This window comes from Physeter macrocephalus, chromosome 2, assembly GCF_002837175.3.
Source record: "Physeter macrocephalus isolate SW-GA chromosome 2, ASM283717v5, whole genome shotgun sequence".
Classification (NCBI taxonomy): Eukaryota; Metazoa; Chordata; class Mammalia; order Artiodactyla; family Physeteridae; genus Physeter; species Physeter macrocephalus.
This window is the reverse complement of record NC_041215.1, coordinates 10,373,833-10,399,770: the sequence shown is the minus strand read 5'-3', so window position 1 is coordinate 10,399,770 and position 25,938 is coordinate 10,373,833. Positions and strand designations below refer to the sequence as shown.

Here is a 25,938-nt window from a genome sequence, read left to right as displayed (position 1 = left end):
CGGCATGTGGGATCTTCCCGGACCGGGGCACGAACCCGTGTCCCCTGCATCGGCAGGCGGACTCTCAACCACTGCGCCACCAGGGAAGCCCAATTCTTCTTTCTTTAAGCCAGTTTCATTTGGATTTCTGACACTTGAAGAATAACTCCTGACTAATACACCCGTTCTCTTCCATATCTTCAAACTTTCCCTCTCTCCTAAATCCTTGTCCTCCATCTATGACCAAACTTAAGCCAACTAAAATCCTCTGAACATGTAACCACGGTGACAAATATTAACGAGACTCATTTTGATAATCATTTTGCAATATATAAAAAGTTGAATCATTATATTGTACACCTGTGACTAATATAATATTGTATGGCAATTATACTTCAATAAAAAAATTAAAATTAAAAAAAAATTTTTTAAGTGTCCAAAAAAATTCCTCTGTACAAAGAGGCAGAGGTCAAACACACATATACATATGTGCACATGTGACTACTACATGCACATATGTACATTCAAATCTGTCAAAAAGGAAAAGTCCTCTTCACCCGGACATCTCCCCCGGCTACAGCGTCCCCATGATGCACCCTCTTTCCTCCATTTCCTTACCTCTCCCTGGCCCTTCCCCTGGTCAGTCTCACTTCCACCCGCTCCCCACACCCTGGCCCTGACGTCTGCAAAGCCCCCTCTCTGTTGATGGACCTCACGCACACTGCATCTGGGAACAGCCTGCCTCACCAAGCCCCACGCTCTTAAATCTCTCTCATCCATTAGCACAGGAGCGCACCCTGTGTGTCTCAGGTGTCCACTGCCTCCCCCACTTGGCCCCGAGGTGGTGAAGGGCCAGGCAGTGTCCTCCTCCTGCCTTCTCTCCTTTGGTGTTCACCCTCCCTAGGCAATGGCACCCTCAGCCCTCTGCACAGACAGCTCCCTTGTGAGCTCTGCCCAGACTCTGCTCCTACACATAGAACCTGCACTTCTAACTGCCTCAGGACTCCTCCTAGGAAACTGCCTCAGCTACACGCTCTCCTCCAAGCTGCTCCTCCTTCCCAGCCAGCGTGCCTCTCACCCTTCCTCCCACCCACCCAAGTCAGAGGCCTGGGAGTGTTCCTCCTCATCCTCTCCCTCACCTCCCGGGTCCACATCTGCCAGCACCCAGGGACACTGGCCTCTCCACATTTCCTAAATAGATTCTGCTGCCTCTGACCCAAACATTAAGGCAGAACATAAAATGATCCAGAAATATGTTCGTTTTATATACACACATATATATATATATGTATATAAAACAAAAGCAGGTTACAGGATGTACAATACGGCCTTTTTTTATAAGTATGTTTGTACACATGTGCATATAAGTGCAAAACACACAGTAAAACGTTGATGGGATTACAAGGTATTTCAATTTTCTTCCTTTGGTTTATTTATGCATTCTGTTTTCAATGCACAGGCACTCTTGGATTTAAGACAGACAGAAAAAAAAAACATTGTAAACCATTTAAAACCATTCCAGTACCGCTGGTGCCGGGCCTCCCAAGATCTGATGGGAGATGTACACGTGGGGAGAGGACCAGAGGCTGTGCCCCCAGCCCATCCCCTCCTTGGATTAGTCCTCACTTGCAGCCTCATGGTTGAAGCCCTGGAGGCTCCAAGAAGTGAAGTGACCTGCCTGAGGTCAGAAAGGAGTAAGCACGGAGCCCAGTCCTCCCTCCACTACCAGGTTCCCACTACAGGCTGTGAGCTATCTCAATTTGGGGCAACCCCTGAAGCAATCCCAGGGCTCCCGCAGGCCCTGAAATAGAGCTGCATTGCCACATAAGACACCCAGGGGACACGGGGAGGCCGGGAGCCAATTCTAGATGGCTCAGCAAGGCCGCCACCAACCACAGAGGCAGAGAAGCCTCTGGCTGCCTCTGAAATACAGAAAGCAGGACAGGAGGCCCCTCTGGGAGACAAGGACCTTGGCAGCTCCATGGGCAGGTGGGGCCCAGGCCAGGCAGGGTATTAACCCAAGCACAGCATTTGAGGAGCTGGAGTGGTTAGAGCTCCTTCCAGCGGGGGCCTGAGAAGGAGCGCCATGGGGAGAGTTGGTCTCTCATATATAAGCTGAAGCCTGATCCTCAACTGCAGGTGTCCCCAAGGAAAGGTGCCTGGCAAGGCTTCTCCCAGTCATGGGCGCTCTCCCTCCTCAGTGCCCGCATGGGGCCAGGACGACTGGATTCTGCCCGTAGACATGGACAAGCAGGAGGCAGAACCCAAGCCTCCCAGGCTGAGCCCACCCCAGAGCCAGGAGCCATGGCCCCCACACAGCCGAGGAACCCTCAGCAGCCCCGTGGCTGGCAGGGACTGCACAAGAAGTGACAGAAGCCCAGTGCCCTCAGCTGGTGGCAGGGAGCTGGGTCTGTGTGTCTGACACAAAATCCATTGGCAGTCCCCTGCTGACAAGCCTATGGTGGTGTTCCCTCCTAAGCAGCTTTGAAGGGAAATGACCTGGCAAGCAGGAAGACAGTGAAAGGAAGGGGTCCCCAGCAGTCAAGGAGGGCCTGGGCCCCCCACCTTCCAGCTGCAGGACTCCCAAGCCAGAGTCACAGAGAACACCTGTGGGGAGGAAACAGTAGCAGGACATCACCCCCTCACAGCAGGCCGAGAGCAGAGCAGGGCAACAACCGTCTTGATCTGGACACTCCATCCCGCCACAGGCCACAGCACTCACCAAGGTCTTTCTGCGCCATTGTACCAGGTGCCAGGCACTGGGCACCCACAGCAAGAAGTCTACCACTGCCCTCGGGGAGCTTCCTGGATGGCTCTTAAAGCAGCCGGCATTTCCTTCCACCCTGGGTAGAGGCAGCAAGCCCAGCAGAAGTAGCAGAACCTGTGCCCATCACGACAGCCATGACCGGGCTATGCGTCTCTCACTCCCGCTGGTGTGGATGAGACCAAGTGGCGTTTACACAACAGCACGATTCAAATGACAGAGGTTGTGACACATGCAGCTGGATCTTGTTATTTCATGCATTAATTGAAAAGCACACGAAACACTGGTATACAAATGTTCATGGTGGCACTATTTATAAGAGCCAAAATGTGGAAACAACCCAAATGTCCACTGACTGATGAATGGATTTTAAAAATTGTGGTCTATCCATACCATGGAATATTATTTGTCCATAAAAAGTAAGGAAGGGCTTCCCTGGTGGCACAGTGGTTGAGAGTCCGCCTGCCGATGCAGGGGACACGGGTTCGTGCCCCGGTCCGGGAAGATCCCACATGCCGCAGAGCTGCTGGGCCCGTGAGCCATGGCCGCTGAGCCTGCGCGTCCGGAGCCTGTGCTCCACAACAGGAGAGGCCACAACAGTGAGAGGCTCGCGTACCGCAAAAAAAAAAAAAAAAAAGTAAGGAAGTTCTGACACATGCTACAACATGGAAGAAACTTGAAAACAAAAGGACAAATATTGTATGATTCCATTTATATGGAAAGTTCAGTATAAGCAAGTCTATAGAGTCAGAAGGTAGATTAGTGGTTCTCAGGGACCGGGGGACAGGACAATTGGGGGCGATAGCCAAAGGGTATGGGGTTTCTTTTGGGGGTGGTGAACGTGTTCTAAAACTGATGGGTGATGGTTGCACAACTCTGTAAACATACTAAAGTCATTGAATTTTATTTTAAATGGGTGAAATGTATGGTATGTGAATTATATCTCAGTAAACCATTACCAAAAAAAAAAAGCATGACAATAAAAAATTTTAAACCACACGTACTGCTGTATTATAAATTGTTTTCAATGTTAACAGCTTTATTTCAATAGTATTGGTGTTCTTTGTATTTTAAATTATGCCTTAAAAACATTATTCTTTTTTTTTTAATATTTATTTGGCTGCGTTGGGTCTTAGTTGCAGCACACAGGATCTTTCGTTGTGGCACATGGGCTCTAGAGTGCACAGGCTCAGTAGTTATGGTGCACGCTTAGTTGCCCTGAGGCACATGGGATCTTAGTTCCCCGACCAGGGATCGAACTCTCATCCCCTGCACTGGAAGGCGGATTCTTAACCACTGGACCACCAGGGAAGTCCCCAAAACATTATTCTGATAAAGGGCCTCAACAGACTGCTAAGGTTCATGACACAGAAGGAGTCTATAGGCCAGAAAATGGGTGCTATGATGCAGCTGTGTCACCTGTCATGACACAGAGAACAGGCAAGGCCTTCTGGAACAGGGATGGTGAGTCGGCCAGGCATGTGGGATTCCCAGCACATAAGACAAAGGCACAGAGGTCCTTGGAGACCCCCCACTCCATCTTTTCTGCCAGTGCAACCCCAGATGGGCCCACAGAATCTCAGCTTCCTTGCCCAATCGCACCCTTGACTTGTCTTAGGCCCCAGTTAAAACTTCTCACCCTCAGATTGTTTTTAGTTTTAACTGCAGCCCAGACAATCAGCTCCCTCCTAGTGCTGCGACAAGGACTATTTTCAACATGGGCAGAGCCTACATTCCCATACCTTGATGGAAATGTCTGATCTTTGAAAGCTCTTGTCCCAGGCCCACAGGATGGAAGAGAGGGAGGTGGGTAAACTAAGTCAGAAATGCTGACTGGTCACGAGGGGGTCTTGAATGCTGGTCTCTGGGCCTGTGCTTTACCCAGTGGATGAAGAAGATCCATTGGAGGCACTCAGAGGGAAGGCACGGCAAGGCAGACAAGAGCAGGAGAAATGGGAGGGAAGAGCAGGGGCAAGGTGGGCAGCACTCTGGGAAACAGAGAAGGCCGTGGGCCCCTGCTGCTCCCCCACCAACAGCAGCCTGGCTTTCCTCTGCGTACCCAGCGCTCCCTATCCATGTCCCAGCGCTTCAAACCATAGACTCTACCCCCTGGAGCCAGCGGACAAGTGACCGGGCCTGGCCAGTGGAAGCCCTGCTCCCTGCCCTGGCCACAGTGATTGCTCAAAGCTTGACTCATGCCCTACCCTAAGCCAGTAAGAACCAGACTCAGGATGCTTGCTGAAACCCCAGGGGAAAAGAAGGTCTTTCTGCTGGGCTGGCAGTTGGTGCCAGGTGAGCCTGCAGCCCGTTTCTGGGGAGAGCCTGCTGAGGCCAAGCCAAGGAGGAGGGAAGTAGAGCTGAAACAGGGCAGAAGGCCTGAGCATCCCCTTCTGGCCTGAGTTCACATTGGGTTTTCTGTACTTGCAGTGGCAGGGGTCTGGACCTGGGGATGGCCTTCTGGAAGGGACAGGGCGGCAGCACCAGCTGCACAGGTGTTGGTAAAAGCACAGGAGCAACGGCTCAGCCTCTCAGTCACACCCTCCAGATTCACATCCAAAGAAGAAATTAGGGGACAGGCTCTCCCCTTCAGGGGATGGTGGGAGGAAAGACATGTGCCCCCCCTTCCCTGGCCAGTGGCTCCAGAGAGCTCTTCACCCCCAAAACCTGCTCCTCTGTCTTACAGAGTCCACTCATCAACCTGCCCTGCATTTCCCCTCCCCAGCCTGCCTGCCAACAAGACACTCTTCTCTCCTTCCAGGCTGGAAATCTTTCCCACATCCTGGCTAACTGTATTCAGGTGGGGAGGATTTGGTGGAAGAAATGGTGTGTGTGTGTGTGTGTGTGTGTCTCCACCCCCAGCCCTGGCAGCTGCCCCAGGAATGCTGTGTCGGCAGGAAGGCACGGAGGACACTGGGCTGCAGTCTGTGTCCTGACGGGCTCTCAGTGACGTCAGCGGCTCTTGGCCTCGTCCAGTAAACATCTGTTCTCCTTATTCTAACCCAGGAATTCCATTTCAGAATAGTCACGGCCTCATCTGGCAACATGTCCCAGGCTGGTTATGGCCTGGGGCGGGGAAAGCATCCTACCCAGGGGCCTGCCGGCCCCCAGCCCTGCCTCCCCACTCCGCCCACCCAGCCCAAGCCCCGCCCACGGAGCACTCAGAAGTGATGAATATCTGCATTGCACTTCATGCGTCTCCAAGTACTTTCACACTTTGGTTCCTCCTAACAGCACCATAAGGAAAATACTACCTCGTAGTAACAAGGGCCATTCGCTACTAAGTGCCAGCCGTGGGCCTCACTTCACTGAATCCTCATAATAACCCAACAGACTGTTTGCTGCCATCAAATTTACCTTTCACAGATGAGAAACAGGAGGCTCTGCGAGTGAGGGAGCCAGAATCAAGCATGGGGCGGGACCGCATCTGACGAGCGCACCCGGCCTCACACAGAGACAATGGTAAGCCGAAATCCTGAGACAGAGGTGGGAGGAAGAGACGACCAGCCTCAGAACCCCTCCGGCATCCACCGCAACATAAGAGAAATGCTCAGGTGCTGACACAGGGCCCACGCAGGAAATGAAGGTGACTGAGGCGGGGTGGGGCGTGGCCACAGGGAGCAGCAGAGACCGTGGTGCTGAGGCTGTGAGATCCCTCTGGAGGGCTCTGGCCCTGCTCAGTTCCAGCCCTCTGGAATACAGGCCTAACAGCTCTCCCAGGTCCTCCAGAGAAACTGGAAATCTGGAGCTCTGTGAGAAATTTGTCAAACACTGGGAAGGCCAAACAAAACTCATCTGTGGGTGGACATGGCACACAGCCCACCAGTTTGCAAACTCCGCCCTGCACGATGAGAACGTTGAGGTTCAGAAATTATTACACTGCTAAGGGGCAAGGCAGGGACTCAAAACGGGGTTTCAAAGTTCAGATTCATTCATTCCCTTCAGAGTTTCAGGTTATACATCTGGATCTACCTGCCAGCCTTCCCCTGAAAGTGTCTCACTGAACCACTTCCCCAGCTGAAACTCAGGACAGTCTTTCAAAGACAGTCATTTTCCTGCCAGCCCTGCAAACAATCCTGCCCGGGTGCACAGCTCCTTGGCTGTAGGGGACACCTAACAGGCCACACTGGGCTGAGAGAAACTCCCTGACCTAATGGTGGGCCTAATGGGGGCCCACCAGTCACTGCTACTCACCCCCCCCCGCCAAAACCACCACACATCCATGTTCTATGCTCAAGCTCTACTTGATGCAACAGACCAGGAAAAGAAAAGTTGCTCCACCAAGGGTAAGTGAAGACGGGAGATCACTTCCACCCAGACTTGTCCACTTTAGGTCCACCGTCTGCAGCATTCGCAGAAGGAGAAGCAGGACCTGGTCCTGCTCTCCCATAGATGGCGGCAAGCCAGATGCTCTGAAGACATGGTTGTGGCTCCCACACAAAATTACTAAAATTCAATTTTATACTCTAACCAACGTAATAAGACATAAAATGAATAAATATTGAAAAAGATGCGAAAGTATTATGAATTGCAGAAATAACTGCACACTTAGAAAATCCTCTCCTGCAAAAATAATCCACCAAAAAGGACAAACATAATAATATGGAAGTTCATGAAAATGCCTAGATGCGAAATAAATATGGAAACTTGCATATCTAGAGTGCAAACATGGGAAACATCCAATCGAGAGATTTATTTTAAAAGGATTTTTTGTGATTATCCATGTTTTGCATCTGTGCCACTATGATAATGGAAGATTGATTTTGCTGAAGCGCAAGAGGAAGATGCAAGTCATTGGGAGCAAATGAGAAGGAACCAGTGAGGCCTGATGGGGCTTGAGTTTGGTAGGTCAACAATGGCTGTCGTGTGTTTAGCTGCAATTGTGCAAATGCATATATAATTTGTACTCACATGCTGTTTTTATTTCCGTTGGCTCTTTGGGAATGAAAGTGTCTAAACTCTGAGAATATTATTAATCTGGAACAAGTAGCTCCCAGGTACTCTGAGTAAAGGATCACCTGCTATATCCTAGATTAAAAATGTTCCTAGACATCTATAATAACCTACTATAAAATATAATGGAAAAGATCCTATTCACAATGGCAATAAAATTCTAACTCTTGGTAGTAAATAAGGGCTATATTTTAAAAGATTTGAATTAATGTTCTCATTTCCCTGAGAAAATTAACCGTCATGAAGATGTCATTCAGTTGTTCGGTAAAGATTTGCTGAGGCCCTGCTGTATGCTGGACACTAACTTAAGCATGCAATATCATCCAAAATAAAGATCCTCTTATGATATTGTTTAAAACCATAAGAAAACAAACCTAAAATCCATTTGAAAAATGGACAAAAATAGCCATTTTAAGTCACGATGGTGATACTTGCCCTATTAGGTATCACAACATATTGTTAAGCAAAAGTAATGAAAAGACCCTAGTCCTGTTGCAAGAAGAAGAGCAGAAAGGCCAGAAATAAGCCAGATCACTTCCATGAACTTCATAGATAGGGAATATGCACCCCAAAGTCAGGAGGAAGGGTGAATTAGTAAATGAATGGTGCTGAGACCCCAGAGAGGCAATTTAGAAAAAATAAATACTTAAAACCAATACCTTATACAGTACAGGAAACACACTTCACTGGAATTAAAGAAGTTAAATATTTAAAATTCAAATCAGAAAAAAATCAAAACCTATGAAGCACTTCTTTGAAAGGCTGATTATATTCTACAGCTTAAATAAACAGAAGAAATCAACAGGAAGGGCCTGGCAGAGTTGACCAGAAGAAATGAAAGTCAGCAAGGTAAAATAAGAAAGGAAACTTCATGAATATAAATCTACCCAAGATAATAAAGGGTTAATGTTTAGCACCAAGGAGGACCAGCCATCTTCAGAAGAGGAAAAGGCATGTGGGGGAGGGGGAGGGGGAGGGGAGGGGAGGGGGGAGGGGGGTGGTGAGGAGCAACCACCAGTCATCACAGAAATACACGTTTCAGCAACAATAGGAAGGATCATACCCACACCCATATAATTAACCCAAAGCAAATGCCCAGGGCTGAGGGGCCCAGCCCAACCCCTGCACTCAGGAGCCGAGCTCATTCCACTGGAACCAAGGAGCAACTTCAGGTTGGGGAGGACTTCGAGGACCCTGCCCCTGAGCAGAACAAGCTGACGCCTGGACAGAGCCTACCATCTGCCCTCCCCCATCATGCCCAGTCCCAGAATATCCACCCAGGTCACCAGAGCCATCATCCACAGAGAGCAGCCCCCTGCGACTGGCCCCGGCTTTGCTTCTTGTACTCCAAATCCTGCAGACCCAGGAGCTCCTCAGAGAGAAGAATGCAGCAACTCCAGTGACCTGGATGGTGGGGGCAGATGTCTGGCACACCCTTCCTGTCCCTCTGGTGTCCACCACTCAGCTTTGGCCACCCTCTGCCTTCTACTCCATCCACTCCCAGACACTGAGCAGAAGCCAACCTCATTCGTCCCCTTGCCCGGATGCCCTTGTGCAGGACACCACCTGCACAACCTTCTATGGCAGCCCTGGGGCAGAGCACAGCTTGGTCCGACCAGCCTCCCTAGTAAGGACACAGTCAGCAAGGGCCTGGGCACCCTGGCAGGAAAGATGGCACCCAAAGGCCAAGCCACACTATCTGAAGTGGGGGCTACTCCAGCAAGGCAGAGCGAGGCCTTGACCTCATTTGCTGGGAAGTGCACCAAGAACTCAGCCCTCCCCCGGTAGCAATTAACCCTGTTTGTGTGGATGGTGGGGTGGGGGGGGGGGCCGTGTACCTCTGAGGATCACAGGGGCTGTATCCAGAGCTCCAACTACAGCAGAAGGAGCCTAGGCTCTGGACTTTGTGTGACCTGAGCTAGGTCATTGCCGCCCTCTCTGAGCCCTGCTTTCCTCCAAGTACGGCGGGATAATGTCGCCTTCCCTGAGTGTGCCTGTTGCCGGTGGGAGCTTGTGAGCATCACAGGAGGTGACTGTAAATAGGACAATGCAGGCACAGCCTGGGGCCAGTGATGAAGAGCCCACTGCCCAGGAAGGTCACCCAGGGTGACGAAGGGGGCTCCCCTCACTCTGGGAAAGAAGGGGAGGACAGAGAGAAGAGAGAGGAGGGAAAGGAAGGGAGGGGTAGGGAGGGAGTGGAAAGAAGAGAGGAAAGAGAAGAGGGGAGAAAAAAGAGGAAGGGAGGGGTGGAGTGAGGAGGGAAGGGGAGGATGGGGGAAGAGAGAAAGAGACAGAGGGGAAGCAAGGGACAAGAGGGGAGGGGAGGGAGGGGTAAGGCGGGGAAGAGAGAGGGAGAGAAGGGATGCCAGGGGCCTTTGAGCCAGGATCCAGCACTACCCCCAGACCCTCCACCTCTCCCTGTCTGGGAGCTGCTCAGGAGACACAGGTCCGCCCTCTGTCAGCTGAGCTGAGCCCCGGGCCAGGACCTCTCCTTGCACTGTGCATGCGGGTCTCAGACAAGCCACTCCAGGTTGTGACGGACCCATGCACCCGGATGCCCAGACCCCAGCTTGGAGCTCGTGAGCTCAGGCCAGTGGCTAATGGCCAGCCGGCGGATGCAGAGATCCAAGGGAGGGGATGAGGTTGGGAGCCTCATAGGGCCTGCGGCCTGGTTGGGGGGGCTTCAAGGAGGAGGATGCCCCTGTGCCTACCCTGCTAACAGGATCTGCGGCATCGGCACCCACTGAGTTCCACGTGCCTGCAGCGTGCAGAGCCAGCCTGTGGAATGGCCATGCAAGGGAGGGTGTCCTCCCTCTGCCAGACTCTGAATTCCTAGGTGAGGGACCCAGGGCACAGAGGGTCAGGAGCCACCACCCCTAAGGCAGCTCCCCTGGTCCCAGGCCGCCTGGAGGCCTGGCTGTCCCTCTTGGCCATCATCTCCTTTCGCCCCAATCTCCCCACGACATTCCTTTGGACTGAGGCCAGCAAGCCTCATTCCCTGTCACTCCCTCACAGACAGACGCCCTCCGAGGCAGGTGGCATCGCAAGTAGGGAAACTGAGGGTCACAGGCCAGCAAAAGTGCAGGGTCCTGAACCTGGTTCTGTCCAACCTCACACCTCCTGACCCCCAGGTCCTGCCCAGGTCTGATGAGTCAGTATCTCTCAGGGTGAGGCCTAGGCACAGGCATTGTTCAAAGCTGCCCAAAACCCATGCCTGTCTGTGGGCAGACAGATAACATGATGGAAAACAAATTTATTTTTACAGGCCACAGATTTCCTCTAGGGGGCAACAGTCTTTGGGAAAAGACCTTCTAGAAGCATGTGGGAATAAAGGTAACAGCGGGACGTAGGGGGCCTGGGTCAGCAGGTACCAGTGACTCAGAAAGGGGGACAAAGTCTTCTGTAAGACTCAGGAGAGGAGGAGCCAGGAGGCTTGCCCCAGAGAAATTGGAGGATGGGAGAGACATCACTGAGAGGAGGGGAACCTTCCGTCAAAGTGACAATTCCCCCACAGATGGGCTTTCTAAGAACCAGTCCCTGTTCTACAGGGAACCACCTGCACGTCTGGGCGGTGCAGCCTCCTCCACCTTCCTCGGCAAAGCTCCCCGCACCCCACAAACGCTTCCTGTGAGTGGCTGACAGCTGTACACAGGGGATGGCTTGTATTCTGGGCCAGCAAGCTTGCAACTGAGGAGACCTGGCAGCAGCCCTGAGGTCCAGGACAGCACGAGACACAGCCCCTGGGAACTGCAATGTCTTTAGCCTTTAAGGAGGGTGGTGGCAGTGTGAGGGTTAGACATATTTTATCTAGATTTCAGCTCCTTTGCTGATGAAAACTGGAATTCAAAGGATACTGCCTTCGCATGAAATCCATCTTAGTCCACGAGCAAGCAGAGAAACGCCCGGGGCGTCCCCATCAGAGTCAGGTGCAGAAAGGGATACGCAAAGCCACTGCTGTTACTTAACGTTACTCCAAAGGTTCTAGATGGCACAGATTGAAAATGAGCCTCCAGAATTACCATAGTCTACAGATAGTACAATTGTACACACAGAAAACCCAAGGGAATTCACAAAGATGTATTAGAATGAATGAGTTCAAAAAAAAAAGAATTAATGAGTTCAATCAAGCATCCTGATAAAAGATAATTATATAAAAATCAATAGCCATCCTGTATACCAGCGATAGATGGAAATGCTTCAATTCACAATGGCAAAAAGAAAAAAATCCTTGAAATGGCCGTGATTTAAAACAATAGGTGACCCATATAAAAAATGTGTAATACTTTACTAAGCAACATCAAAGCAGAATTAAATCGATCGAAAAACACACCACGTTCCTGGTAAATACTATAACTTTTGTCCATTCCTCCTTTAATTGGTTTCTAAGTTTAATTTAATGTCAATCAAATTCACAAGGGATTTTTCTAACCTGACAAAACAATCCTAAAATTCAATTGAAACAATAAACAGATGTGACCAGCCAAGAAAATTTTGCAAAAGAATAACAGCGAAATGGGGAGTATCCAGCCAGATGTTTCAAAGCAGCACTATCCAACAGAAATGTAATACGAATGTCGCATGTAGCCATGTTAAAAAAAAAAGGTGAAATTAATTTCAGCAGTATATTTTACTTAACCCAATACATCCAAACTATTATCATTTTAACCTGTAATCAATACTTTAAATTTATCAATTAGATATTTTATTTATTCTTTTTTGGGGTACTAAGTCTTTGAATTCTGGAGTATATTTTACACTCAAGAGCACCTCTCAGTTCAGACCAGCCACATCTCAAATAGCCAACAGCCTCAAGTGGCTTGTAGCTACCATAGTAGTGAACAGCACAGCTGTCAAGTAGCCAGTACTTTAGATATTAGAGCTTTAAACCTCTTATAATGAACAGAATTCAGTACTGGTACAAGAAGAAGATGAAAGAAAAAAAGAATTTATCTGTGATATCAGACCTGAGGTTTCATTTGCAACTGACTGGAGACAGTATGTGGCATAATTCATTTAAAAAATTATACGTACTCACAGCTCTTGAGCCAGTTTCTACCATACCTCCAGAAGCTCTGTCTCAATCAGACTGGCCACCGCTGAGCCTTAGACATACCTTGCATGAAACATAAATACACCTTATTTGCCATGTGGTTCCAATCCCTGTTTTCAAAGGAGAAATATCCAGGTTCAAAGATGAATCTTTTTTTGTTGTCGTTGTTATTGTTTGGCTGTGCCGTGTGTTAGTTGTGGCACGTGGGATCCTCGTTGCGGCACGCGGGATCCTCGTTGTGGCGTGCGGGTTTAGTTGCCCCGCGGCATGTGGGATCTTAGTTCCCCGACCAGGGATCGAACCCGCGTCCCACCAGGGAAGTCCCTCAAAGATAAACCTTTGAATGTTCTGCTCACAGAGCCGGCAAGGGCTTGTCCCTCCAGTCTGAACAGCCCAGTCTCCGCCGCTGCCCTACTTCCCCAGCATGGGAATTATGTGCCAGCTCGTAGGCCCTGAAATCACTTGTAACATCATCATAATAATAAAACTATGTGTCCGGGACTCTAAGACACCCATTTTTCACATTTACCACATCCAAACTCAGGATGAAGTCAATGGGTCTTATCACTGCCGGCAGCTGGCAGCAGCCATGGGGTGGCTGGCACTTCCTGGCACACACCAACTCTGCCACGGTATTTCGTACTGCCATTACTTCACTTGAGTTACTTGTAGGGTCAACATTTCTTGTGTTGAGACCCTTCCCACCCAAAATGTCTTCAAGAAGTCACACTGTGATGTAAAAAATTACAGTGTGTGCAGAAAGGCATGGAGACGACAGAGTGTGTAGCTTTGGCATCCGTGAGGAATGTCCCTGGAGGAAGGACTGTAACCTCATTCCTTTACCAAAGAGGGGAAGACACCCAGAAGTGGACGAAGCCAGTCACACACTAAGTAAGCAAAGTGAGCAAGCCAGGAGAAACAGCCCACCACTCAGAGCAACTACAGGCGGGGTGGCTGGTACCTACACCTCACGGGACTACGGTTAAGGTGCAGTGGTGTGGTTTAGTTGGGAGTGTCCCCTCTTTCTTGTGGAGCCCTATAATTGATGGCACCTTAGATGCAATGAAACAGAAACGGCCAACACTTCCCAAACCCGGGGCCTGGGCCAAGTGCACCCACCCTTCCAAAGCCCAGTGAGGTTGGCAATCCAAGGAACTGGTTCGGCAGTGTTTGTGGCCCTTGTCCAGGCTGCCCAGCTGCGCAGGGCAAAGCTGACCATGGGACATGGCAGCCTCCAGCCCACACTAAGTCCACTTCTCACCATGGTGAACACTGAAATGTAAAGGGCAGGGTAGGGCAGTGCAGAGCCTGCCTGAGCCTTGGTCCTAGACGCTAGGGTTTCCTCTGCCTCAGAGCAGAAGCTGTGTGCCCCGCTCCACAGGTCCTGGAGTAGACATGCAGTGTAACTGAAATTCATGGATCAGCCTGAGGAGCCAGCTCCAGGCTCAGTAATAACTTCTCCATATTAATGGCAGCACAGCAGACCCAGTGGACAGCTGATATTTAATATGAAACATATGCAGCAGAGTGAGAGGCTCCTACCTGGGCCCTCCCTTTCCAGAATGCCTGCCACTGTGGGGCAGGGGGGCCCAAGGTGGTACCAAGATTCAGGGGGCTGGAGTCGTCCCCTAAGTACCTCCATCCCACCTCAGTCCCCTCCCCTGCAGGAAACCCCTGCCAAGAACATACATGACCACACATGCACACTCACACTTGAATACACACACTCGCACACATGCTTACTTAAATGCACACACGCACACGCGCAGATACCCACACACACTCACGTGCACACACATCATACACATACAGATATGCATACACATGCACACATTTCCACATACATATACATACACATCCCATGTATAGGAACATGCACACACATTCACATACACCAGCAGCCTGCCGTGTTCTGACAGCAACACAAAACCCCCCAGCCTGCCTGAGTGCAGGAGGGCAGTAAGGGTAATCAAGGACTCATCTGCCTGCCAGTACAGACCCATGGTCCCAAGAGAGGCCCCATGCATACTTGACCCTACAGATCTCGGAGACCAGAATGAGGAGGCCCAGGCCACAGCTCAGGCTACCACACAGCAAAGTCATCCTCTATGCTGAGTGGACACACCAGGTCATGGTGGGGGGCGGGGGGGCATCCCTGTGGCTCAGAGCAGATGAGCCCTTCGAGGACTTCTCTACTCACACAGATTGTGGCGTTTGTGGTCCTCACAACAGGCCTGGGTGAAGACCCAGCCTTCCCCCGCCTCCCAGCTGATGCTGGGTCACTCCTCACTCACTAAGTGCTGGGGATATGGGGGGATGGGCAGTCAAGGCTGGCCATCAGGCAGGGGAAACCTGAAACCTGCCAGCACCTGAAGGAGCAGCATCCTTACACTCGGGAACACACAACCAGGCAGTGGAGTCAGGGCAGGGATGGCAATGTGACAGAAGATGGTCCAGAAAGAGCTGGCCTCCTTGGGCTGAGGCTCAGAGATCGGTGACCACCTATGCTGGCCTTCATGAGGGGTCTAGTCAGGCTTCACTATGCTCCTGCACTATGCATTGCTGGGCCACAGTGATTGGCTATGGAAAGGTCTCATGACCTAGCCTGGCCATTCAGAGTGAAGTCAGAACTGTGGCAGGAACCTCCAAAAAGTAGTCTGTTTCCCTTTTGCACCTGGTTATACCTGGGGGATGTGAGGGGTGTGGGTGCAACTACAGCCAATGGTCCACCAAGGAACAGAGTCACACTGGGGAGAGGGAGCTGGGCGAGCAGGGGCACCACTCCACCCCTGAATTACCTACCCAATCCCACCAGTCCTCAGATGCCTTTTGTGTGTGTGGTAAAATACATATAACAGGGACTTCCCTGGTGGTGCAGTGGATAAGACTCCGCGCTTCCAATGCAGGGGGCCTGGGTTCAATCCCTGGTCAGGGAACTAGATCCCACAAGCATGCCGCAACTAAGAGTTTGCATGCCACAACTAAGGAGCCTACTTGCCACAACTAAGGAGTCACGTACTACAACTAAGGAGCCGGTGAGCCACAACTAAGGATCCCACGAGCCGCAACTAAGACCCGGCACAACCAAATAAATAAATATTAAAAAATAAAATAAAAACGTATAACATAAAATTTACCATCTTAACCACTTCCAAGTGTACAATTCAGTGGTATTAAATGTATTCATAATGTTGTGCAATGATCACCACCATCCATCTCCAGAACTCTTTCCTTCTTGTAAAACTGAAGTTCTGTTCCCACAAAACAACAACGCCCCATCTCCTTCCTTCAGCCCCTGACAACCTCCACTCTACCCCCTGTCTCTAAGATTTGGACAACTGTAAGTGCCTTCAGATGCCATATTTGCTGAAGCCTGTTGAGTCTGGGTTTCAGACCACAGACATGCCTACACCATTCTGAGGGGTCACCATGAGGTGAGCAGGGGCCGCGGGCTGCTGCTTTACCACTCCTAGCACAAACCACTGACAAGCCAGCCTCCACCATGGCAGCCACAGGTCAGTGCACATCCCTCCCCAGTCCCAGCAGGGAAGAGCCCCTGGGAAGCCCCTTCCCTCCCGCCAAATGGCACTCAGTGAGAAGTGGTGAGGAGGCCAGACAGGAGGTTGTGGATGCCCCAGAAGAGGGCATGGGGTAGCTGTGATGAAGTAAGGCTGGGTTCTCAGCAAGTTCTCGAAGACAGCCCATGCCTGCAGGGAGCCCTGGCCCATCCAATGATCCTGCTGCCAGCATAGCTCTCAACATTTCCACATATGCCTCTGGAGGCCCGGTCAGGGGACCTCAGAGCTCACTGGATTCACACTGAATTCATTTGCCCACATGATATCAACAGACTCAGAAATGCAGCTTCTCTGAAGAAACATCCGTAGGTCCGGCAGCAAGGAGCCCATGCTCCTGAGGGCCAACAATCTATCAAGGGAGGCAGGGCACAGACTAGCCAGGGTCCCCATCTCTCCATCAGCCCGATCCCCTCAACTGGTCCCCATTTGGCCCCTAAGAAACCCAGAGTTGCCCTAGAAGGGTCTCAGAAATAATTGATCCAACCCCACTTGTCACTGGACAAACCGAGGCTCATGGTGGGAGTATTTGCCCAGAGTTGCATGATGACCTGCCAGAGCCCAGACCATGGTCTCTTCACCACCCCCAACCCTCCTCCAAACAGGCCCAGAGGGGCCTCCCTCCTTACTTAAGTTTCATTTAGACCACGGGTTTTGAACTCACGTTTCATGAACCCCAAAGTGGGGGCAAGAAAACTGTGCAAAACCACACGTGTGCACAAGTGCTTTCCTGCGGAAAAGGAAGCAGAGCTTTTGGCCATTCTCCAAGGGGGCCTACCCCACTGAGTGTGGACATTCTGGGTCTGCAGCAAAGCATACAAGGAGAGGTGGGCCATCCCTGGGCATGGGGCACAGGGTCTTAGGGGGCAAAAGGAACTTCACAGCCTTCCAGCCCCCACTCCCCAGGCACACTCATTTCATGGCCCCTAGCTGAGCTCCACCCAGGTGCAGCTGGGCCCTGTGGGCCCAGGTACAAGTTGCCCATAGTACAAGTTACCAAAGAAGCATGGGGTACAACGTGGCATGTGAATGTCCAGGACAGCTTCCTGGATGAAGTGCCATTTAGCTGAGACCTACAGAGTGAGCCAGGTAAAGAGGGAGGGATAAGAGTGGTCCAGGCGAGGGCACAGCCTGTGCAAAGACCCTAGGATGGGAGTGTCCAGTGGTGGAGAAACTGAAAGCTTGATGTGACTGGAGCACAGGCATGAGGCGGGACACAGTGACAGACGAGGCTGAAGGCTACTGGGTCAGGTCATGGGAGGCCTTGTATGCCAGGCCAGTGGGTTTGAATTTTTTTTTTCTGAGTTTGGGGTTTTTTTTGTTTTGTTCTGTTTTTTTCGGTACGCGGGCCTCTCACTGCTGTGGCCTCTCCCGTTGCGGAGCGCAGGCTCCGGACGCGCAGGCTCAGCGGCCATGGCTCATGGGCCCAGCCGCTCCGCGGCATGTGGGATCCTCCCGGACCGGGGCACGAACCCGCGCCCCCTGCATCGGCAGGCAGACTCCCAACCACTGCACCACCAGGGAAGTCCCTGAGTTTGGGTTTTTTTTAAGGGCAATAAGAACCACTTAAGACCACCACTTAAGAAAGACTTAAGACCACTTAAGACCACCACTTAAGAAAGGTCTTAAGCAAAGGGGTGACAGGATTGAATGTGTGGTTTACAAAAATCAGTCTGGCAGCTGTGGTGGGAAAGAGTTGCTCCAATTTGGAGTGGCTAAGGAGCACATGGGCAAAAGTCAGGGCTTGGAGTTAAGTATGGTGGCAAGATGAGAATTGGGATGAAGTCCGGAGATGTCTAGGCTGATGACTGGCTGGATGTGGTGGTCATGGAGTGGAAGGGGAAGGGCGATCCTGGGATTCCTGCCCAAGTGAAGGGTGAGGTCTGGAAGAGAGTAGAGAGACCTGTGTTCCATTTCAGAAGCATGGAGTCACTCAGGGAAAGAGCCCCCAAGGCAGCTGGGCAGGCAAGTCTGGAGCACAGAAAGAGATTTGGGCCAAATGCAGGGCCTGAAGTCTGGGTGGAGAGTGGCAGCCAGCTCACTGGTCCTTCCTCTTACTTTTATGATAAAACCCCAATCCATTCCAGAGTTTGGGGATCTGACCCTCACTCTCAACCCCAAAGAGGGGCAAGAGACTCTGGCCAGGCCCACATCACAGTGGTTGATTTAAAGGTGGGCCTATAACCTAAGTAGGACCCAACAGAACCCTCCCCCGGACTCTAGCAAGAACCATCCAAGAAGGAGTGCTCTCCATTTCCAAGAGATTGCTACCATGGGAGACAAGTTAAGCCAGGAGCTGCTGGTGGACCCCACATGGGGAGAGCCATCCTGAGATGAACACAGACACTGACAGAGCTGAAAGGCAGAAAGCATGTTCTAAAAGCAGCCCTGAATCCGCTAGATCCAGCCATGCCTGAAGCTGGAACTCCTCAGAACCCCAAGGATAACTGGGCCCATGACATCCTTTGTTTGTTTCATCCAAGTTGGTTTTCTGCCACTTAAACTGAACGAGTCTTAAACAACAAGGAGAATAATAAGCCATGGAGGAGGCTGAGACCACCCTGGGCAGCTGTGTAGATTGCCAAGAGCAGGGGCCAAGCAGGTACCTCTGCTCCTCTGACCTGAGCAGCCCCAACACCCAGGGAACACGGACGTTCCCGCAGCCCCTCTTTGGTGCTCCTGAGACCTTCTCATTGCCCTCCAGGCAGTGCCAAGGCGAGGTGAAAGGTAGGAAGACCCTACAAAGGGCAGTTACAAGTCCCACACACCTCTCACCCCCAGCCCTGCAGCCCAAGCCTGCTGCACCTGCCCTCCGCATTCCAGCTGGAGCCCAGTGTGTGGCCTAAAAGACAGCAGCCTTTTTAGGAAAAATGAAACTCAATTAATTCAGTCCCTTAGGCCAGGAAATGACTTCTCTGTGGCCCTTAGTGACTTTTAATGCCCATCAAGACTATACAACCTACTAGAGCATGGACTTGAGGACATGGGGAGGGGGAAGGGTAAGCTGTGACGAAGTGGGAGAGTGGCAGGGACATATATACACTACCAAATGTAAATTAGATAGCTAGTGGGAAGCTGCCGCATAGCACAGGGAGATCACCTCTGTGCTTTGTGACCACCAAGAGGGGTGGGATAGGAAGAGATATGGGAACATATGTATATGTATAACTGATTCACTTTGTTGTAAAGGAGAAACTAACACACTATTGTAAAACAGTTATACTCCAATAAAGATGTTAAAAAAAAAAAAAAAAAAAAGACTATACAGAGCAGGTGCCTGGCCAGGATGGCAGCGCAGCAGGGGAGCGCCAGCCTACAAGGCAGCAGCCCTTGAGCCTGCCTCACAGAGTCACTGCCCAGCCCTTGGAGGCTTCCACCAATGGCCTTGCCAACCAGAAACACCAGGCCAGAGTGGTCCCCTGAGCTGCACTGCGTGAGGGAGACAGAGGTATGGCAGGGTGCTTCCATCCTACTGGAGTCCCCACTGCCATCACCTAGCCATGAGGACTAGGCCACCTGAAAGGAGCTGCAGCCCAGAGCAAGTCAGCCGCAAGTCACCAAGCCACTTGGCCGCCAGACCTGCTCCCAGCTCCCACTCACTGACACTGACAACAGTCAACGCCGATGACTGAGAAGGTCTCCAGGAGTTGACTAGAAATGTTTTAAAGAAATGCATTTCTTCATTTTTATTCTTTTTGTTGGTGTGCAAAAAACGCAATAACATGTCGTGAGATGGGCTTGGAACCAAACAGACATGCATTTAAATACAGACTGCAAAGCTTGAAGTAAGCTATCTCGGTTTATTCATCTGTAAAATGGGGATAATATCAGCATACACCATAGGGTGTTGTGAGGATTAATCAAGGTGATACAGCATAAGGTGCTCAGAAGAAAGCCTGGCACATAATAAGGGCACAGTGTACTGTGACGTTCTGTTATTACTTTTTATGTCAACAGGCTTCTCCTTGGGTTTTTAATGAGCATGTAAGAATGATGTGATATTAGTACACCTATCATGTGGCCTGAGAGGTACTAGAAAACTCTTCCATAGCAATGAGATATACAAGAATCCTTTGTTAAGCATTACTTTCTCACGCATTGTGAAAAGGCAAATGTTAACCTTTCCCTGTGAATCTGATGAACAATACCTGTCTAGTGACCGTAAAAGAACCTGGAAACTACACCTACCAACCTCTCTGGAAATAAGGTATATGGTATGTCTTATGAAGCATGTGGCATTTCCTGAGTCTGTACCCCTACCTGACTCTAGTAGAATTTTCACCTTGGCACACCCAGGTTGCAACCTCATATCATTATAGGGAGCAGCACCCCTTGTCCTCTCCATCCATGGGGTTCTGCAAACCTCATGTCCTGATTCTCATGGGAGCATCTGGCCCCAGCCTGAAGAGAGTGCTACCCAGGACTCAGCTGGAATTATCAGAAAAAGATGTCAGCCAGCACCGGTGGGGCCCCTTGACTTACCACAGGACTCCACCTGAGAACAAAGCCAACACATAAGAAGGCAGAGGCAAGAGATAGTAAGAGTCCTAATGACAGGAGCACCTGGATCCAGCCAAGCCTAAAGACTGACCATTATGTGAGCTGCTAACTGCCCGTTTCTGCTTAAACTAATTTGACTTGAGTTTTCCTTCGCTTGTGACTGAAAGGATGCTGACCATAAGAATTCCCCTTGTGCTGAATAGATTAGGAGACTCCGGTCCACAGAAAACAAAGCTACTACTGCCTTCCTTTAAGGCAGAGAAACAAATTCGGGACCAAGCAAGTATATGAGCAAATGTGTGTCCCAGGCCAGGAGCAGGACGATAGGTCTGAAAGGGCCTATGGCTCTTGGGAGAGGTTTGTCCCACCTAAGCATCTAAACTTAAGCTGTAAGACCACAGCTGCCTGCTGTGACCCTGCTCCATGGTTTCTCCACACATCTTCCAGGAAGTCTAGTTCCACATGTTCTGCAAAGAAGGTGTTGATGGCCCATCTGCATGGGAAGTACTGCATTACACAGAGTTCAAGAGGTTTCTTTATTACAGAACTTCTCAGAGAACCCAGGGGGCCTCCTTAAATCTCCCAGGCTGAAAGCAAAGGTGCAGCGTTTCCCACTCCACTTGTCCACTGAACCGCATTTGCTCAGAGAAACTTGTGGTGTAATCCTGTAGTACTCCTTTGCAGCAATGGGGGTGTAGAGCTTTGCTTCTCAAAGGGCAGTCCCGAAGCCCAGGAGCACAAGCCTGGTAGCTTATTAAAAATGCAGAACCTTGAACCCCACCCCAGACATACTGACTCAGAATCTGAATTTTAACAAGATCCTTGGGGATCTGCACACACTGCAACCTGACACACCTGCTTCAGTGTGTTTCACTATCTATGAAGGAAGAGCAGGGCTGCAGAGGAAGGGGTACTGTGTGGCATGGGTGCTGGGAGGATGGGATGCATGTAGCCTTGTAAGGACTATTGAGAGGGAATGCCTAGGGATTGCAGCTTCTATTACTGCACCTCAGGGGCTTCTACCCACCCAGACTTGGGAGCACCATGGCAGAAGGGGCTGGACAGAACCAGGTGAGACTCCTGCCACCACAGGCTGTGTGGCCTTGGGCAAGTCACTCAACCTCCCAGAACCTCAGCTGCCCATCTGTAAACCAGGGATGAAGAATCCTCCCCCACAGAGTCTCTGTGGACCAGAAACATGATGTTTAAACCCCAGGCCTTTAGCAAGTGGGCCTATCACTGATGCACAGAGGGACTTAATGGGCTAAGGAATTAAGTGGTATAAGATCAGAACAGACACAGACACACACGAAAAAGAAAGAAGGAAAAAGAGAAGAAGAACTAATGATGCTGCCCCACTATCTCAAGGCCAGTTTTCACTGACAACATTCAAGGCCACTCAGGCAGACGCCAGTCCCTCTTCCAACTCCAGTCTTCTCTCCAGCTGTGTCTTGCACTTCTGCTGGTGTGTGTCCAGTACATGTGACATCTCACTGCACCTGTTCTGACCAAGCCGATACACACCTGGTACTTCTCTGCATATGCTCTTCTCTATGTGCCTTTGCCCCCGGCAACTCATTCTTCAAATAGCCTCCAGGAGCACGCTTTCCAAGCCCTGACCAGAGTGGGCCCCAGTCCATCAGCTGAGCATGTGTGCCCCAGGTGGGCACCAGGCCAGCTACATCTCTGACCAGCACAGTGGACAATGGCGCTTGGAGGTGCTGGCTGAACAAACAAATCACAGAATGAATGATGCATGCACAAAGCCTCCCTGAGATGCTCTCCATCAAGTATTACTTAGCACACAGGAGTTGGCCCAGCAACAGACTACCTCCATGTCAACTCCCCTACCCCAGCCCAGGCCACCCCCAGAGCCCCCAGCACCAATTTCCTTTTATTTAGGAAATTCACCTCCAGTGTAAAATGAGACACACGTATGAGGTCCAGGGCAGCCTCAGAGGCAACAAGGATATAAAGGGCTGCACCGTGTTAACCCAACTCCTCCAAGGACATTTATAGTTGTTTGCAGTACGCCCAGGTTCTAACTAAATCCAGCCAAAGGCAGTGATTTTCCGAAGCAACAAGTGACATTTCCTGTGTCTCCATAAAAAGAACGTCAGCGGTTGTGGGGCTCTGTGTAATTGCTGGCTCTGCAGCCTGCAGGGCGAGACTGAGTACAGGGGGCTTGGGGGCCAGCAGGACTGGGAGAGAGGCCACTTGCTCAGAGTAGGAGTTCCCTGAGCAGCAATTAGAGCGGAACCCATGGTGGGCGGCTTCAGATGTCTGGCCAGCACAGCCAGCCTGACCACCACACACCCAATCCAAAATAGAAAACTGCAGTGGCTTCTGCCACGTGCCAGGCCTCAGGGTGGCCGGACGGAGCACCGCCAATGTCAGCCTCCTCCCTGAGCATTGATCCAGGCTTCCTCCGAGGACCCCTCATGCCAGGCCATGGTCCCCCTAGGCCCTCAGAAGCAGGAGAACTTCCCAGGGCTCTTGTCACATTGAGTGGCCCAGGCAGTCCCAAAAGAGACCCACTCCCCAGCCTCTCCTGTCCTTCAGGGGCTGCCCATGGGCACCAGAGGCTGCATTTCCAAATGCTCCCCTTGGCTCAAAATAGAGAGAGAAAACCAACTTTTCAAATAACCAGCTGAAGTCCAACAGGAAACCACAGCATAAAAATCAGTGGTTCCCGGTCAGCCAGGGGGCAGAGGGAAAACTGGGTATTTCAGCACCATTGCCTGCTCCCTAGGCTGGCACCACTTGCACACACAGAAACGAGAAGACCAACTGCCAGCACACATGCCCACACACAAATATCACACATGCCACAATGCACAGCAGCGCACTCAACAGACACGGACACACAAATGAACAGAAGCCTGCAGATACACACATGGACAAGACACAATGGCACATTCACATGTTCACACACGTACACAGGTACTCAGATGCTAGTACCCATTCCCAAACACATGTGCAGATGCACGCACTCACAGAGATATACACACACCTGGATGCAAGATGAAGACCTGTGCCTGCAGGCATAAGGGAGACCACACTTTGCTACTTGATAAGTGCTTTGGAAATGTGGCCTTCCCCCTGCATAAATCACCCTCTCTGTCCAATCGAAACAACTTGCCTTCCAGCCAACCCCTTCAGTCTGTACCCAGTGGTCCCTAAGCACAGGGGTGCAGAGAAGGTCCTCACTACAGGCCTTGCCCTCCCAGGGGGCTCCCAGATAAACAGCTTCCGAAGCCCAGGCGAGGGCAAAGGACAGAAAGAAGGGAGAGAAGTGCGTACTCACCAGCCCGTCGCAGTTGCTGAGCGCCACAGAGGAGGCTTCAGCCAGGCCGGCCACGTCTCCGACGTAGAGGCAGGTCCCAAGCAGGGGCTCCACGCGGGTGGCGCCCGACTCGCCCTGCCACTCCACCGTGGCCCCGGGCGCCACGAGGCGGGCATTGGGCCGCAGCCGCAGGTGCAGGTCTCGGCCGAAGACCGTGACATTGTAGAAGAGGCGGCCGCCAGGGTCCTCCTCGCTGCCTCCAGAGAAACCCGGGATCTGGACAGGGGCGGCCCTGCGGGCCCGTACCCCAGCCTGCGCCGTCTCCGCCGACACCACGTGGGACACCAAGAGGCCCTGAGCGTCAGTGCGCACCGGCACCGCCAGGATGCGCTCCGCTCCGTGCCCCTGGGACCAGCCTGCAATGGGAAGGGACGTTAGGACAGTTGAGACCTGGGAACCCCAGGGCCCCGCCACCGAGTCCAGCATCCTCACAAACCCCTCCCCCACTGCGAAGGGAAGGGCATTCCGCTAGGCAACCCCCAGAAACTAGCCTGCACCTCCCCGGCCTTCTTCCAACCGGGAAGGGGCGTTAACAGGGCCGCCACTCCCGACCCCCGCCGACCCCGGGCCGACCCCCTCTGGAACCCTCCCAGCCAAGAGCTCTGCACCCTGCCCCGTTCCGGGTTGGGGTTCCGCGGCTCCTCACAGTTCCCCAGGGGACGGCCCGGTCAGAGCATCCTCCGCCCCTTGAACCTACCGTCCTCGGCAGTACGTGGGGCTGCTCCGAAGCCATTCCCGGCTGGCCCCCTACCCGTGTGCCTCTACCCCTTCAGCAGTCCCCGCCGCCCGACTGCCCTCACCGCTCGCCTCCGGAGCGGCGAGGACTCGGCTCCCCCGGGCACTGGCGGCCTGTCCTCCGTGTACAGCTCCGGGTTAGCCCGCTGCCGGCCCCCCTCCCCGCGTGCCCGAGGGCAGGGAGGGTGAAGGAGGGTCCCTCAGATCTTCGAGGATCCCCTCCGGGTCGCCCCAACCAATCCTCAGGGCCCAAGGCGGCGCGCTCCGCACCCTACTCCTCCCGAGCGTCTCCGGACGCGAGCCGGGGCGCCGCCTCGCCCTGGCTCCCCCGGACACGCTGGGGCTGGCGCTGCGCTCTCCGCCGCGCGGCTTTCCCGGCCCTCCGTCTCCAAGCTCCGCGTCCCGGGAGCCGCGAGCGCTCCGAGGCTCCCCGCAGCCCGAGACGCCCAGGTGCGCCGCAGGGCGCCCCCTGCGCGACCAACCCGGCCCCGAAGTTGGCCAACTTGGCCCCGGGCGGGGCGCGCGGAGTTTGCCCAAGTCAGGCTGGACGACGCCTGGGGAGGGGGCGGTGGGGCACGCGGGGCGGGGAGGAGCCCGGCCGACTGGGGTCGCGAGGCGTGAGGGCCGCGCCGCACCTACCTGGGGGGTCGGCGGCGACGGCGAGCCGGTCGTCCGCGGGCAGCGGCGGCAGCAGTAGCAGCAGCAGCAGCGCGGGGCAGAGCAGGCGGCGAGCGGCTCCCGCCGGCGGATCCATGGCAGCCGGACCGCAGCCGGGGCCCCGCACTCGCAGCCGGCGCGAAAGTTCCCCGCGCGCCGCCCAGCCCACATCTGGGGGCAGCTGGAGCCGCCCGCAGCTGCAGCACCGCAGGGCGCGGGGCGGAGGAGGCGAGGCGCGGAGAGGAGGGCGGGGGAGAGCGGAGGGAGGCGGGGAGAGTGAAGGAGCTAGAGAGCGAGGGAGGCGGGAGGGAGGGAGAAGGCGAGCGAGGGGGAGGGCGGGGACGGCGGGCGCCTCAGCCTGCGGTGACCCGGCGCTTCTTGG

The 25,938-nt window shown here is 52.6% G+C and overlaps 1 protein-coding gene across 1 annotated transcript in view; it reads right to left on the bottom strand.

The window, feature by feature from the left end:
* ADAMTS2 (ADAM metallopeptidase with thrombospondin type 1 motif 2) overlaps nucleotides 1-25,653 on the bottom strand; it is a 241,542-nt gene extending 215,889 nt beyond the window's left edge. The window contains exons 1-2 of the mRNA XM_024116347.2: nucleotides 25,539-25,653; nucleotides 24,126-24,520 (exon numbers count right to left, since the gene is read on the bottom strand). Of these exons, the coding sequence (XP_023972115.1) occupies nucleotides 24,126-24,520; nucleotides 25,539-25,653 (510 nt within the window). The remainder of the gene's footprint in view (nucleotides 1-24,125; nucleotides 24,521-25,538) is intronic.
* Nucleotides 25,654-25,938: the final 285 nt, after the last annotated feature.